At 36.3% G+C, this 17,873-nt stretch overlaps 1 protein-coding gene across 1 annotated transcript; it reads left to right on the forward strand.

Annotated features, from left to right (window-relative positions):
• Positions 1–10,314: 10,314 nt before the first annotated feature.
• LOC122418600 (uncharacterized) lies at positions 10,315–15,755 on the forward strand. Its single transcript, XM_043432873.1, has 7 exons — positions 10,315–10,450; positions 11,008–11,147; positions 11,239–11,528; positions 12,460–12,664; positions 13,509–13,714; positions 14,108–14,327; positions 14,478–15,755. Coding segments are annotated over exons 1-7 (2,217 nt in total). The 5' UTR covers positions 10,315–10,448; the 3' UTR covers positions 15,632–15,755.
• The last annotated feature ends 2,118 nt before the right edge of the window (positions 15,756–17,873 follow it).

A 17,873-nucleotide genomic window follows, 5' to 3' on the forward strand; every position in this document is an offset into this window, starting at 1 on the left:
GAGTTTTTATCATGATATTGGATGTTATAAGCAGAAATTCATATCTCCGCTAAAAGTCGGGAATCTCCCATGATTTTCAATTTCAAATAGGCAAAAGGAACTCAAGAAACGGGGAAAAAATCCTCACGACCCTGAGAGAAGCCAAGGCAATTTTTTTTCACTTCCAATTTCGTGAAAAAACGAGTTTTTATCATGAAATTGTATGTTATAAGGCGAAATTCATGTCTCCGCTGAAAATCGACCTTCCACCATGATCTTCAGTTCCAAATAGGGAAAAGAAACTGAAGAAAAAAGGAACAATTTCTCATTGCCCCCGAGACACGCCAAGGCAACGTGTTTTCACTTCCAATTTCGTGAAAAAACTAGTTTATATCATGAAATTGAAGGTTGTAAAGCGAAATTCATGTCTCCGCTGTAAATCGACCTTCCACCATGATCTTCAGTTCCAAATAGACAAAAGAAACTGAAGAAACAGGGAAAAATTTGTCATTGCAATCGAGACACGCCAATGAAACGTGTTTTCACTTCCCATTTTGTGAAATAACGAGTTTTTATCATCATATTGGATGTTATAAGCAGAAATTCATATCTCCGCTAAAAGTCGGGATTCTCCCATGATTTTCTATTTCAAATAGGCAAATGGAACTCAAGAAACGGGTAAAATATCCTCACGGCCCTGGAGAGAAGCCAAGGCAACGTGTTTTCACTTCGAATTTCGTGAAAAAACGAGTTTTTATCATGATATTGGATTTTATAAGCAGAAATTCATATCTCCGCTGTAAATCGACCTTCCACCATGATCTTCAGTTCCAAATAGACAAAAGAAACTGAAGAAACAGGGAAAAATTTGTCATTGCAATCGAGACACGCCAATGCAACGTGTTTTCACTTCTCATTTTGTGAAAAAACGAGTTTTTATCATGATATTGGATGTTATAAGCAGAAATTCATATCTCCGCTAAAAGTCGGGATTCTCCCATGATTTTCTATTTCAAATAGGCAAAAGGATCTCAAGAAACGGGAAAAAAACCTCACGACCCTGGAGAGAAACCAAGGCAACGTTTTTTCACTTCCAATTTCGTGAAAAAACGAGTTTTTATCATGAAATTGTATGTTATAAGGCGAAATTCATGTCTCCGCTGGAAATCGACATTCTCCCATAATCTTCAGTTCCAAATAGGCAAAAGAAACTGAAGAAACAGGGAAAAATTTGTCATTGCAATCGAGACACGCCAATGCAACGTGTTTTCACTTCCCATTTTGTGAAATAACGGGCTTTTATCACTATATTGGATGTTATAAGCAGAAATTCATATCTCCGCTAAAAGTCGGGATTCTCCCATGATTTTCTATTTCAAATAGGCAAATGGAACTGAAGAAACGGGTAAAATATCCTCACGGCCCTGGAGAGAAACCAAGGCAACGTTTTTTCACTTCCAATTCGTGAAAAAACGAGTTTTTATCATGATATTGGATGTTATAAGCAGAAATTCATATCTCCGCTAAAAGTCGGGAATCTCCCATGATTTTCTATTTCAAATAGGCAAAAGGAACTCAAGAAACGGGGAAAAAATCCTCAGGGCCCTGGAGAGAAGCCAAGGCAATGTTTTTTCACTTCCAATTTCGTGGAAAAATGAGTTTTTATCATGAAATTGTATGTTATAAGGCGAAATTCATGCCTCCGCTGGAAATCGACAATCTCCCATAATCTTCAGTTCCAAATAGGCAAAAGAAACTGAAGAAACAGGGAAAAATTTGTCATTGCAATCGAGACACGCCAATGCAACGTGTTTTCACTTCCCATTTTGTGAAATAAAGAGTTTTTATCACTATATTGGATGTTATAAGCAGAAATTCATATCTCCGCTAATAGTCGGGATTCTCCCATGATTTTCTATTTCAAATAGGCAAATGGAACTCAAGAAACGGGTAAAATATCCTCACGGCCCTGGAGAGAAGCCAAGGCAATGTTTTTTCACTTCCAATTTCGTGGAAAAACGAGTTTTTATCATGAAATTGTATGTTATAAGGCGAAATTCATGTCTCCGCTGGAAATCGACATTCTCCCATGATCTTCAGTTCCAAATAGGCAAAAGAAACTGAAGGAACAGGGAGAAATTTCTCATTGCCCTCGAGAGACGTCAAGGCAACGTGTTTTCACTTCCCATTTTGTGAAATAACGAGTTTTTATCATGATATTGGATGTTATAAGCAGAAATTCATATCTCCGCTAAAAGTCGGGAATCTCCCATGATTTTCAATTTCAAATAGGCGAAAGGAACTCAAGAAACGGGGAAAAAATCCTCACGACCCTGAGAGAAGCCAAGGCAATTTTTTTTCACTTCCAATTTCGTGAAAAAACGAGTTTTTATCATGAAATTGTATGTTATAAGGCGAAATTCATGTCTCCGCTGAAAATCGACCTTCCACCATGATCTTCAGTTCCAAATAGGGAAAAGAAACTGAAGAAAAAAGGAACAATTTCTCATTGCCCCCGAGACACGCCAAGGCAACGTGTTTTCACTTCCAATTTCGTGAAAAAACTAGTTTATATCATGAAATTGAAGGTTGTAAAGCGAAATTCATGTCTCCGCTGTAAATCGACCTTCCACCATGATCTTCAGTTCCAAATAGACAAAAGAAACTGAAGAAACAGGGAAAAATTTGTCATTGCAATCGAGACACGCCAATGAAACGTGTTTTCACTTCCCATTTTGTGAAATAACGAGTTTTTATCATCATATTGGATGTTATAAGCAGAAATTCATATCTCCGCTAAAAGTCGGGATTCTCCCATGATTTTCTATTTCAAATAGGCAAATGGAACTCAAGAAACGGGTAAAATATCCTCACGGCCCTGGAGAGAAGCCAAGGCAACGTGTTTTCACTTCGAATTTCGTGAAAAAACGAGTTTTTATCATGATATTGGATTTTATAAGCAGAAATTCATATCTCCGCTGTAAATCGACCTTCCACCATGATCTTCAGTTCCAAATAGACAAAAGAAACTGAAGAAACAGGGAAAAATTTGTCATTGCAATCGAGACACGCCAATGCAACGTGTTTTCACTTCTCATTTTGTGAAAAAACGAGTTTTTATCATGATATTGGATGTTATAAGCAGAAATTCATATCTCCGCTAAAAGTCGGGATTCTCCCATGATTTTCTATTTCAAATAGGCAAAAGGATCTCAAGAAACGGGAAAAAAACCTCACGACCCTGGAGAGAAACCAAGGCAACGTTTTTTCACTTCCAATTTCGTGAAAAAACGAGTTTTTATCATGAAATTGTATGTTATAAGGCGAAATTCATGTCTCCGCTGGAAATCGACATTCTCCCATAATCTTCAGTTCCAAATAGGCAAAGGAAACTGAAGAAACAGGGAAAAATTTGTCATTGCAATCGAGACACGCCAATGCAACGTGTTTTCACTTCCCATTTTGTGAAATAACGGGCTTTTATCACTATATTGGATGTTATAAGCAGAAATTCATATCTCCGCTAAAAGTCGGGATTCTCCCATGATTTTCTATTTCAAATAGGCAAATGGAACTGAAGAAACGGGTAAAATATCCTCACGGCCCTGGAGAGAAACCAAGGCAACGTTTTTTCACTTCCAATTCGTGAAAAAACGAGTTTTTATCATGATATTGGATGTTATAAGCAGAAATTCATATCTCCGCTAAAAGTCGGGAATCTCCCATGATTTTCTATTTCAAATAGGCAAAAGGAACTCAAGAAACGGGGAAAAAATCCTCAGGGCCCTGGAGAGAAGCCAAGGCAATGTTTTTTCACTTCCAATTTCGTGGAAAAATGAGTTTTTATCATGAAATTGTATGTTATAAGGCGAAATTCATGCCTCCGCTGGAAATCGACAATCTCCCATAATCTTCAGTTCCAAATAGGCAAAAGAAACTGAAGAAACAGGGAAAAATTTGTCATTGCAATCGAGACACGCCAATGCAACGTGTTTTCACTTCCCATTTTGTGAAATAAAGAGTTTTTATCACTATATTGGATGTTATAAGCAGAAATTCATATCTCCGCTAATAGTCGGGATTCTCCCATGATTTTCTATTTCAAATAGGCAAATGGAACTCAAGAAACGGGTAAAATATCCTCACGGCCCTGGAGAGAAGCCAAGGCAATGTTTTTTCACTTCCAATTTCGTGGAAAAACGAGTTTTTATCATGAAATTGTATGTTATAAGGCGAAATTCATGTCTCCGCTGGAAATCGACATTCTCCCATGATCTTAAGTTCCAAATAGGCAAAAGAAACTGAAGGAACAGGGAGAAATTTCTCATTGCCCTCGAGAGACGTCAAGGCAACGTGTTTTCACTTCCCATTTTGTGAAATAACGAGTTTTTATCATGATATTGGATGTTATAAGTAGAAATTCATATCTCCGCTAAAAGTCGGGATTCTTCCATGATTTTCAATTTCAAATAGGCAAAAGGAACTCAAGAAACGGGAAAAAAACCTCACGACCCTGGAGAGAAACCAAGCAACGTTTTTTCACTTCCAATTCGTGAAAAAACGAGTTTTTATCATGATATTGATATTTGATGTTATAAGCAGAAATTCATATCTCCGCTAAAAGTCGGGAATCTCCCATGATTTTCTATTTCAAATAGGCAAAAGGAACTCAAGAAACGGGGAAAAAATCCTCACGGCCCTGGAGAGAAGCCAAGGCAATGTTTTTTCACTTCCAATTTCGTGGAAAAACGAGTTTTTATCATGAAATTGTATGTTATAAGGCGAAATTCATGCCTCCGCTGGAAATCGACCTTCCACCATGACCTTCAGTTCCAAATAGGCAAAAGAAACTGAAGAAACAGGGAAAAATTTGTCATTGCAATCGAGACACGCCAATGCAACGTGTTTTCACTTCGAATTTCGTGAAAAAACGAGTTTTTATCATGATATTGGATGTTATAAGCAGAAATTCATATCTCCGCTAAAAGTCGGGATTCTCCCATGATTTTCTATTTCAAATAGGCAAAAGGAACTCAAGAAACGGGAAAAAAACCTCACGACCCTGGAGAGAAACCAAGGCAGTGTTTTTTCACTTCCAATTCGTGAAAAAACGAGTTTTTATCATGATATTTGATGTTATAAGCAGAAATTCATATCTCCGCTAAAAGTCGGGAATCTCCCATGATTTTCTATTTCAAATAGGCAAAAGGAACTCAAGAAACGGGGAAAAAATCCTCACGGCCCTGGAGAGAAGCCAAGGCAATGTTTTTTCACTTCCAATTTCGTGGAAAAACGAGTTTTTATCATGAAATTGTATGTTATAAGGCGAAATTCATGTCTCCGCTGGAAATCGACATTCTCCCATGATCTTCAGTTCCAAATAGGCTAAAGAAACTGAAGGAACAGGGAGAAATTTCTCATTGCCCTCGAGAGACGCCAAGGCAACGTGTTTTCACTTCCCATTTTGTGAAATAACGAGTTTTTATCACTATATTGGATGTTATAAGCAGAAATTCATATCTCCGCTAAAAGTCGGGATTCTCCCATGATTTTCTATTTCAAATAGGCAAATGGAACTCAAGAAACGGGTAAAATATCCTCACGGCCCTGGAGAGAAGCCAAGGCAATGTTTTTTCACTTCCAATTTCGTGGAAAAACGAGTTTTTATCATGAAATTGTATGTTATAAGGCGAAATTCATGTCTCCGCTGGAAATCGACATTCTCCCATGATCTTCAGTTCCAAATAGGCAAAAGAAACTGAAGGAACAGGGAGAAATTTCTCATTGCCCTCGAGAGACGTCAAGCCAACGTGTTTTCACGTCCCATTTTGTGAAATAACAAGTTTTTATCATGATATTGGATGTTATAAGCAGAAATTCATACCTCCGCTAAAAGTCGGGATTCTTCCATGATTTTCAATTTCAAATAGGCAAAAGGAACTCAAGAAATGGTAAAAAAACCTCACGACCCTGGAGAGAAACCAAGGCAACGTTTTTTCACTTCCAATTCGTGAAAAAACGAGTTTTTATCATGATATTGATATTTGATGTTATAAGCAGAAATTCATATCTCCGCTAAAAGTCGGGAATCTCCCATGATTTTCTATTTCAAATAGGCAAAAGGAACTCAAGAAACGGGGAAAAAATCCTCACGGCCCTGGAGAGAAGCCAAGGCAATGTTTTTTCACTTCCAATTTCGTGGAAAAACGAGTTTTTATCATGAAATTGTATGTTATAAGGCGAAATTCATGCCTCCGCTGGAAATCGACCTTCCATCATGAGCTTCAGTTCCAAATAGGCAAAAGAAACTGAAGAAACAGGGAAAAATTTGTCATTGCAATCGAGACACGCCAATGAAACGTGTTTTCACTTCCCATTTTGTGAAATAACGAGTTTTTATCATGATATTGGATGTTATAAGCAGAAATTCATATCTCCGCTAAAAGTCGGGAATCTCCCATGATTTTCTATTTCAAATAGGCAAAAGGAACTCAAGAAACGGGGAAAAAATCCTCACGGCCCTGGAGAGAAGCCAAGGCAATGTTTTTTCACTTCCAATTTCGTGGAAAAACGAGTTTTTATCATGAAATTGTATGTTACAAGGCGAAATTCATGTCTCCGCTGTAAATCGACCTTCCACCATGATCTTCAGTTCCAAATAGGCAAAAGAAACTGAAGAAACAGGGAAAAATTTGTCATTGCAATCGAGACACGCCAATGCAACGTGTTTTCACTTGTCATTTTGTGAAAAAACGAGTTTTTATCATGATATTTGATGTTATAAGCAGAAATTCATATCTCCGCTAAAAGTCGGGAATCTCCCATGATTTTCTATTTCAAATAGGCAAAAGGAACTCAAGAAACGGGGAAAAAATCCTCACGGCCCTGGAGAGAAGCCAAGGCAATGTTTTTTCACTTCCAATTTCGTGGAAAAACGAGTTTTTATCATGAAATTGTATGTTATAAGGCGAAATTCATGTCTCCGCTGGAAATCGACATTCTCCCATGATCTTCAGTTCCAAATAGGCTAAAGAAACTGAAGGAACAGGGAGAAATTTCTCATTGCCCTCGAGAGACGCCAAGGCAACGTGTTTTCACTTCGCATTTTGTGAAATAACGAGTTTTTATCACTATATTGGATGTTATAAGCAGAAATTCATATCTCCGCTAAAAGTCGGGATTCTCCCATGATTTTCTATTTCAAATAGGCAAATGGAACTCAAGAAACGGGTAAAATATCCTCACGGCCCTGGAGAGAAGCCAAGGCAATGTTTTTTCACTTCCAATTTCGTGGAAAAACGAGTTTTTATCATGAAATTGCATGTTATAAGGCGAAATTCATGTCTCCGCTGGAAATCGACATTCCTCCATGATCTTCAGTTCCAAATAGGCAAAAGAAACTGAAGGAACAGGGAGAAATTTCTCATTGCCCTCGAGAGACGTCAAGCCAACGTGTTTTCACGTCCCATTTTGTGAAATAACGAGTTTTTATCATGATATTGGATGTTATAAGCAGAAATTCATATCTCCGCTAAAAGTCGGGATTCTTCCATGATTTTCAATTTCAAATAGGCAAAAGGAACTCAAGAAATGGTAAAAAAACCTCACGACCCTGGAGAGAAACCAAGGCAACGTTTTTTCACTTCCAATTCGTGAAAAAACGAGTTTTTATCATGATATTGATATTTGATGTTATAAGCAGAAATTCATATCTCCGCTAAAAGTCGGGAATCTCCCATGATTTTCTATTTCAAATAGGCAAAAGGAACTCAAGAAACGGGGAAAAAATCCTCACGGCCCTGGAGAGAAGCCAAGGCAATGTTTTTTCACTTCCAATTTCGTGGAAAAACGAGTTTTTATCATGAAATTGTATGTTATAAGGCGAAATTCATGCCTCCGCTGGAAATCGACCTTCCATCATGAGCTTCAGTTCCAAATAGGCAAAAGAAACTGAAGAAACAGGGAAAAATTTGTCATTGCAATCGAGACACGCCAATGAAACGTGTTTTCACTTCCCATTTTGTGAAATAACGAGTTTTTATCATGATATTGGATGTTATAAGCAGAAATTCATATCTCCGCTAAAAGTCGGGAATCTCCCATGATTTTCTATTTCAAATAGGCAAAAGGAACTCAAGAAACGGGGAAAAAATCCTCACGGCCCTGGAGAGAAGCCAAGGCAATGTTTTTTCACTTCCAATTTCGTGGAAAAACGAGTTTTTATCATGAAATTGTATGTTACAAGGCGAAATTCATCTCTCCGCTGTAAATCGACCTTCCACCATGATCTTCAGTTCCAAATAGGCAAAAGAAACTGAAGAAACAGGGAAAAATTTGTCATTGCAATCGAGACACGCCAATGCAACGTGTTTTCACTTCTCATTTTGTGAAAAAACGAGTTTTTATCATGATATTGGATGTTATCAGCAGAAATTCATATCTCCGCTAAAAGTCGGGATTCTTCCATGATTTTCAATTTCAAATAGGCAAAAGGAACTCAAGAAAGGGGAAAAAAACCTCACGACCCTGGAGAGAAACCAAGGCAACGTTTTTTCACTTCCAATTTCGTGAAAAAACGAGTTTTTATCATGAAATTGTATGTTATAAGGCGAAATTCATGTCTCCGCTGGAAATCGACATTCTCCCATAATCTTCAGTTCCAAATAGGCAAAAGAAACTGAAGAAACAGGGAAAAATTTGTCATTGCAATCGAGACACGCCAATGCAACGTGTTTTCACTTCCCATTTTGTGAAACAACGAGTTTTTATCACTATATTGGATGTTATAAGCAGAAATTCATATCTCCGCTAAAAGTCGGGATTCTCCCATGATTTTCTATTTCAAATAGGCAAATGGAACTCAAGAAACGGGTAAAATATCCTCACGGCCCTGGAGAGAAGCCAAGGCAATGTTTTTTCACTTCCAATTTCGTGGAAAAACGAGTTTTTATCATGAAATTGTATGTTACAAGGCGAAATTCATGTCTCCGCTGTAAATCGACCCTCCACCATGATCTTCAGTTCCAAATAGGCAAAAGAAACTGAAGAAACAGGGAAAAATTTGTCATTGCAATCGAGACACGCCAATGCAACGTGTTTTCACTTCTCATTTTGTGAAAAAACGAGTTTTTATCATGATATTGGATGTTATAAGCAGAAATTCATATCTCCGCTAAAAGTCGGGATCCTCCCATGATTTTCTATTTCAAATAGGCAAATGGGACTCAAGAAACGGGTAAAATATCCTCACGGCCCTGGAGAGAAGCCAAGGCAATGTTTATTCACTTCCAATTTCGTGGAAAAACGATTTTTTATCATGAAATTGTATGTTATACAGGGTTGCAAATAATGCATTATTTTTTCAAATGCATTAGTGTATTCATTAAACCATTAAATGCAATGATTAATGGAAATAATTTTCATTAAATCATTACATTTAATGCTTTAATGAAAATAATTTCCATTTGATCATAAAATTTAACGATTCAATTGAAATAATCTCCGTTGAATCAATAAATTTAATGTTGCAACGGAAGCAATTGCCATTAACTCATTATGTTCAATGTTTTAATGCATACAATTTGCATTGAAACATTGGATTTAATGGTTCAATGGAAATAATTTCTAATAAATCAATAAATGCACTGTTTTAATGGGAATAATTTCGATTAAGTCTACAGATTCAATATTACAATGGAAAAAGTTTTCATAAAATGATTAAGTTTAATGATAGTGCTTTTGGTCTAGATCAAAATTACCTTTTCTGTCTTTTAATGTTTTTTCGGCTTACCGCTTCAGTGATATCGATTGATTTTCCAGAGTCCGCTATTTTGAATTTCCGAATTTGAACTTTGGATTCAGATTCAACAATTTTAGAATAAAATTGAATTCGGGATTGTATCTTTTCAATTCTGCGGAATTTAACAATTAATTTAAGCCTAATTACACTAATAACAAACACCACGATGATTTTATAAATTAGCAAAACAAAAAGAATACATTTTTCGACGTTTGGTATAAATTTCCTCAAGTGCTGTCGTTCAGCGAGCAGTCCCCGCGGCTCACTCGGGCCTTTGTACAACAATCTAAGATGGCCGCGGCCTGTCAACAACGACGCGCTCAGTCGGTCGTTGTACGCGATCGTATTCTTGTCGAGTCGGGCATCGGGCGTTTCGAGGTTATGTACGGTTCGTGAAGTGTATCGTCGCACTATATTTTATTCGATTGTTCCATCTTCTTTTTTTTCTAATTGATATTTGACATGCCCGTGCCCAGAGCAGCTAAGTGCTACACTACAGTCTAAGTGCGTCTTTTCTATAGGAGTGGAAGCTCTGCTGTGTTATTAATTGCGAGTGGCGGTCATTTTTCGTTGGCCACGTGTGATAGTGCTCTCGGATGAGAAGAATCTAGGCGAGAAGAAGAAGAGGTGTGATAGTGGATGAGGCTATCCAATCCATACCAAACAAAACATGTAAGTATAGAATCGCGATTCTAACATCAATAATTTATCAACAAATGTGAAAACCTACAATTTTCGTTGTATATTTGTTCACGTTTTGAGGTTATCTATGCGTTGTAATTATTCAACCTAACTCTAATTTTCAAGCGTGATTTTTTGGTCATCATTTGACAGTGAGGAAAAAAACATTTTGCCTACGCGGGGAAATGCAACAATGGTGACAAAAAATTTCACCTCGAATTTTCAACAGAAAAAATTTTTGGTACCGGTTGACTGACAATGAGCGGAACAATAACATATAAGAATGAAACCATGTTTCCCATTTTCCTGTTCGGACAGAATTTTTTTCGCTCGAAAAAATTACTCAAAGCTTTATTTTCATTTTGCAAGTTTACAAACGACATTTTGGATAATTCATTTTCGGCAATTTGAGAAATTAACAAATAAAAAAAAATTCGTCTAATATGATTCACATCGATTTAAACACTACTCTTCATCATTTTTTTCAATTCTCATCAACAGAAAAGAAAGTGATTATTTAATATTTTATTAATAATACTTTTACATAGGGCTGACGATAAAATTTCACCAGCAAAAAGAACAAAGACAAATAGTGATCATGAGGAGAGAGAAGACGAGTTCAATAAGGTGGAAAAATCGCTGAGTCAAGTGGCGATTACTGCGGTCATTAGCACCCACAGCGCGGGAGGTTTGTAATATACAATAAGTTATATTCAATCGGTCAAGCAGGATATACTTTTAAATTCGAGTATTATTCAAAACAAAATTAAAATTGATAGGTGCTGGGCCCTCTTTTATGGAAAACTCCATGAATAGCGATGGGGCTAAAGATAGCTATTCCGAGAATAGCTGCGATGATAACTCCGATGAAGACTCTGAGCAGGACGGTGATGACGATATGTCGAGGAAAATAAAAAAAACGCTTTTATTGGATGGGCAATTTTTTGTAGTTGACCGAGAAAAATCCAGTTTAACAGGAGCAGTCTTGGCATATTGCAATTCATGTACTGTTCCGAAATTGCTATCAGGATCGTTTCGATCAACGTCAAACTTCTCTTCACATCTTAAGGTAGGTAAATTAAAATTTGCCTGTGCACTAAATTGGTAAACGGGGCTTTGAAGCAGACAAATCCAGGTTCATATGGTATTTTTGTTTCGTGTATACGATTTTTTTGCACCTGCAATGTCAATTTTCCATTCGCCAGGCTTTCGCGATATTTTTAGTTTGCCAAGTCGAGTGCTGGACGGAATCATTAGATAGGGACAAAATCCTTAAAGAGAAAATCTTAGCTTTCTCTTCCCCTTTCTAAAAATATTATGCGTTCCCATTCTCCATGTTATCTAATTGTTTCTCAAATGAGGTTATGAGGCCTGAGATACATTGTAGGCAGTAAAAAGTTGTATGTTTTTGCTTTTCAAGTCCCTCAACTTTTGGAAAATTTTTTTTAACAATACTACTCGTTACTTCTGAAATTTATCAAAACATATTCTGATAAATTGAGACATTCTTGTATTGAAAATTCGTGAAAATTTCGACTTAGTTTTGAATTTTGAACAATAAACTTATCACCGGATGTTTTATTTTGTAAGAAGTTTCTCGAATTATATTCAAAAAGTTACTTCTGCAAAATACTTTTTTTTGAATTTGTTGTGGAACTTTTTACCTATTCTCCCAAGTTTTATGCGATCTTTTAATACATTCCGAGAATGTATTATAAATTTTGTTTTTGGCAAGAATGTAGGAAAATTGCTTTAAGTCGTGTTAAATCATTCGAAGAAAATCCTTATGGATCATTGCTCTTTAGAAAGTTCGATAATAATTTGGAAAAAATTTCGGTATTACTCGTGAGTTTTTCACTATATATACAGTCTGTCTAGAAACTTATAATCACCGAATAGACATCTCTAATTATGTCGAAGTGTGATTTTTACTTGTGACTTTAAAATATAGTTCAATGAAATCTTGAAACGGATTTTAAATATTTTACTTGGTCTTTTAGAGAAAGCATCAAGAGGAGCACGCGCGATATAAAGAATATGTACGTCTCAAACGTCAAGGTCGGGTAACTTCGATCATCGATAGGAGACGTTGGTCGTGTCTTTTCGATCAAAACAAGTTCGAGGAAAACGTCACCGATTTCATCTTGAAATTCATGTTACCATTTAGAGTTGTGGAGGATCCAGGTTTTAGAAAAATTTTTGATGGTAAATAATGAATTTAATATTTCAGGGAAGACCCATTTTGTAAACACCCCGGATAAAAAATATGAAAACACCCGTCGAAATTTTAAGTCACACGAAACGATAGATTGCTTTGTGAAGTAAATAAATATCCAAATTCCGCAAAAGGCGTTCTGAAGAGAAAATATTCCGGTTCAGTTTTTTTTCACACATGTTTTACGATTTGTGTTTGACTTGGTACGCACTTTTGAATGTTGTCGTTTTTTTCCGGATGTTAAAAATCAGGTTAACAATTATACTTGTGGAAAATTTTTCAAATTCTTTTTCACAGGACAAGTGAAAGGGGCAGCACAAATTTCAATTTAGTTTTTCTCAAAGAACTCTTTTCAATTAAACGGGTATGAAAATTCAAATTTCAAATTTCGTGGTCAAAGTTCAACAGCATGTTTATGAATATTTATGTTTGGAGTTTTTTTTTAATTTTACACTGACAAGTTCCCTTGAGTTTCGTGCAATTTTTTGCTCAATTATTTGAATTTTTCTAAAAAAAATACCAAGTTCCCTTGAGTTTCGTGCAATTTTTTGCTCAATTATTTGAATTTTTCTAAAAAAAATACCATGTTTAGAAAGTGCGGCGTAAGCAAATTATGAGGTTCCGGATAAATTGTTCGAAGGATAAAAAATTTTCAAATTTCCGACTGTTATATATTTTTTTCCCTGCAATATTTTTTGGTAATCTTCTTCGTGACCACCTCATGTAGATTTCGGTTTTGAAAAATAATTTTATTTCCTCTGATATTTCATTTGGAAAAAATGGATTTTAAGCTAGGAAAATAGTGCTGAGTTGATAAATTCAAATGGTTCATAGATTTCAAGATCCAAAAAGGTGATTCCCAAATAAAACACCTGACGCGCTACACTCTAGGAAAGAGAGTCGAGGAAAATTTATCTATAACGATGAATGAAATCCGAGATCAACTGAGACTCTTGATTAATGAAGGTGGCTTGGTTTGTACCACAGCTGACGTGTGGACAGGAGGAGCGCGCCGGTTTTTGGGAGTCACAGTCAGCTGGGTGAGTACATTTTTGGTCTGACATGTTAATATTTTATATTGCACTTTCCTACATCATTTCATCCAAGTGGTTTTCAGCATAATTTCTTCAAAAATCGTTAGAAATTTGTATTTAAAATAATTCTGATTTATTTTAAATTCAACCTTTTTTTAAATATTTTTCAGAATAATGTGTAGATCGTTAAAGCATTCATATTGTTTTTCTATATCAGTCCCCATAAATAATGTATCGTAAGACCAAACAATCAAGTTATAGTAATATGTATATTACTTAATTAAATTACATTCAATTCAAATATAATATTAATATTGAATACTCAATATTTTAATTTTTAATATTTTATTATGTTACATATACATATATACCGACGATGAACATTTGGTATTTTTATAGATTGAACCTAAAACATTGACAAGAAAGTCGGCAGCTATTGCCTGCAGAAGATTCCCCGGCACTCATTCTTTCGACGCTATAGCAAATCTCCTCTCCAGTATCCACACATCGTTTGGATTGACCTCAGAATCCATAAGAGCAACGGTTACAGATAATGCCAGTAATTTCGAAAAGGCCTTCAGAAAACTGGGCATCGAAGAGTTGGATAAAGTTCTACCGGGTAAGTGCGGCGAAAAATCAGCGTTCTTTAATTTATTCTTCCTTAGCACTACACTACAACCTACACTGCAGTGAAAAGTCAAAAGAAAAGGAGATACGAAAATGGGTGTTCCTAAAACGGTGTTTTGAATGTGTTTAATTTCATTTATAGAAGATGAAGTTCAAGGTGAAGTTCAAAGTATCGATACTGACGATATCAACGCTATCGAAGAGTACTCGAATCCAGAAGACGAAATTGATATCGAAGAGGAATTCAGCGAGGAGTGCCAAAAAATACTACCTAGGCATTGCAAATGTGCTAGCCATACCATGAACTTGATTGCGTCTACTGATGTTCCAAAAGCAATAGCTCGAAATGATCCATTGAAACGAAAGCACAACTGTGTTTTGAAAAAGTGTTCATTACTCTGGAAGTTGCTACGTTCTCCAAAAAAACGAGAAACTTTGAAAACTGAACTCGGAATTGCAATTCAACGGCCAGTCGTAACTCGCTGGAATTCGAGCTACGACTGCTTCAAGCAATTACTCGGCATCAAGGCGAAGCTTATTGATAAAAATATGGAAGGCCTAACACAACCTTTCACGGCTGGAGATTTCAACTACTTAGAAGAGTATGTGCGATGCTCAACTCCGCTTGCAAACGCTATCGATCTTTTGCAAGGAGACACGTGTTATTATGGAATCTTATTACCAACACTAGTATCTATGAGATATCAACTTAACGAGCTATCGAATAGCGATGATGTGACTTTCTGCAAACCGCTGATCAAAGTCATGATTGATGGTATTAACAGGCGATTTGAAAAATTGTTCGACTTCACAGAGCTCAATGTTGATGCGGCAATTGCTGCTATCTCCCATCCGCGATTCAAAGGTCGTTGGCTAGCTCAATTTAATGAAGATCAACAGAGACTGATCCATCGCCGGTTCGTAGAAGCTGTTTCTTTAGAAACGCTTACCGAGGCACGCATTCCGCTCGATGAAAATCAAGATGACGAGTTTCAATTCGGGCCCTCTGCAGAAACTATCGCCGAATTTGAACCATCTTTGTCTCAAGGAGAAGTGAAGGCAGAAGTGACCCGGTACTTAAAAAGCAAGGAGACCCAACTTGTTATGTTAGAAAAGTTCCCGAATATTCGGAAAACTTTTCTAAAATATAACACCCCATTGCCGTCTTCTGCTCCGGTGGAGAGACTATTCAGTTACGCGACGATGATGAATATGCCGAAATTCAACAGGATTAGCGAAGAACATTTTGAGCAAAGAATCTTAGCTAAAGCTAATCATAAAAAAAAATATATTTAAATGGATTCGTTTGTTACGAGAATATTCCTGGCTACCTATGTATTAATATAGTAATGTGTAGAAAATAAATATGAAGATTCAATGGGAATAATTTGCATTAAATCAATAAATTCAATAGAATTCATTCCGGTTGAATCGTTAGATCTAATGTTGTATTGGAACTTATTTCCATTGAGCAAATCAATTCAATTTTTCAATGAAAATCATTTTCATTGAACCATTGATTTTAATGATTCAGTGGAAATAAATTCCATTAAAACATTAGATTTAATGATTCAATGGAAATATTTTCGATCGACAAATTAAATTCAATTATTGAATGGAAATTACTTTCATTGAAGCATTGAATTCAATGATAAAATGAAAATTATTTTCATTATGAATTGGAAAAGTAATGATTAAATGCATTGATTTTTCATTAAAAAATTTGCAACCCTGATGTTATAAGGCGAAATTCATGTCTCCGCTGGAAATCGACATTCTCCCATGATCTTCAGTTCCAAATAGGCAAAAGAAACTGAAGGAACAGGGAGAAATTTCTCATTGCCCCGAGACACGCCAAGGCAACGTGTTTTCACTTCCCATTTTGTGAAATAACGAGTTTTTATCATGATATTGGATGTTATCAGCAGAAATTCATATGGCCGCTAAAAGTCGGGATTCTTCCATGATTTTCAATTTCAAATAGGCAAAAGGAACTCAAGAAAGGGGAAAAAAACCTCACGACCCTGGAGAGAAACCAAGGCAACGTTTTTTCACTTCCAATTTCGTGAAAAAACGAGTTTTTATCATGAAATTGTATGTTATAAGGCGAAATTCATGTCTTCGCTGGAAATCGACATTCTCCCATAATCTTCAGTTCCAAATAGGCAAAAGAAACTGAAGAAACAGGGAAAAATTTGTCATTGCAATCGAGACACGCCAATGCAACGTGTTTTCACTTCCCATTTTGTGAAATAACGAGTTTTTATCACTATATTGGATGTTATAAGCAGAAATTCATATCTCCGCTAAAAGTCGGGATTCGTCCACGATTTTCCATTTCAAATAGGCAAATGGAACTCAAGAAACGGGTAAAATATCCTCACGGCCCTGGAGAGAAGCCAAGGCAATGTTTTTTCACTTCCAATTTCGTGGAAAAACGAGTTTTTATCATGAAATTGTATGTTATAAGGCGAAATTCATGTCTCCGCTGGAAATCGACATTCTCCCATGATCTTCAGTTCCAAATAGGCAAAAGAAACTGAAGAAACAAGGAAAAATTTCTCATTGCCCCGAGACACGCCAAGGCAACGTGTTTTCACTTCCCATTTTGTGAAATAAGGAGTTTTTATCATGATATTGGATACTATAAGCAGAAATTCATATCTCCGCTAAAAGTCGGGATTCTTCCATGATTTTCAATTTCAAATAGGCAAAAGGAACTCAAGAAACGGGAAAAAAACCTCACGACCCTGGAGAGAAACCAAGGCAACGTTTTTTCACTTCCAATTCGTGAAAAAACGAGTTTTTATCATGAAATTGTATGTTATAAGGCGAAATTCATGTCTCCGCTGGAAATCGACAATCTCCCATAATCTTCAGTTCCAAATAGGCAAAAGAAACTGAAGAAACAGGGAAAAATTTGTCATTGCAATCGAGACACGCCAATGAAACGTGTTTTCACTTCGGATTTTGTGAAATAACGAGTTTTTATCATGATATTGCATGTTATAAGCAGAAATTCCATATCTCCGCTAAAAGTCGGGATTCTTCCACGATTTTCCATTTCAAATAGGCAAAAGGAACTCAAGAAACGGCGAAAAAATCCTCACGGCCCTGAAGAGAAGCCAAGGCAATGTTTTTTCACTTCCAATTTCGTGAAAAAACGAGTTTTTATCATGAAATTTTATGTTATAAGGCGAAATTCATGTCTTCGCTGAAAATCGACCTTCCATCATGATCTTCAGTTCCAAATAGGCAAAAGAAACTGAAGGAACAAGGAAAAATTTCTCATTGCCCCTGAGACACGCCAAGGCAACGTGTTTTCACTTCTCATTTTGTGAAAAAACGAGTTTTTATCATGATATTGGATGTTATAAGCAGAAATTCATATCTCCGCTAAAAGTCGGGATTCTTCCATAATTTTCAATTTCAAATAGAAATAAGGAACTCAAGAAACAGGGAAAAAATCCTCACGACCCTGAGAGAAGCCAAGGCAATGTTTTTTCACTTCCAGTTTCGTGGAAAAACGAGTTTTTAT

The sequence above is a fragment of the Venturia canescens genome, unplaced genomic scaffold (assembly GCF_019457755.1).
Source record: "Venturia canescens isolate UGA unplaced genomic scaffold, ASM1945775v1 PGA_scaffold_15__1_contigs__length_3012046, whole genome shotgun sequence".
Lineage (NCBI taxonomy): Eukaryota > Metazoa > Arthropoda > Insecta > Hymenoptera > Ichneumonidae > Venturia > Venturia canescens.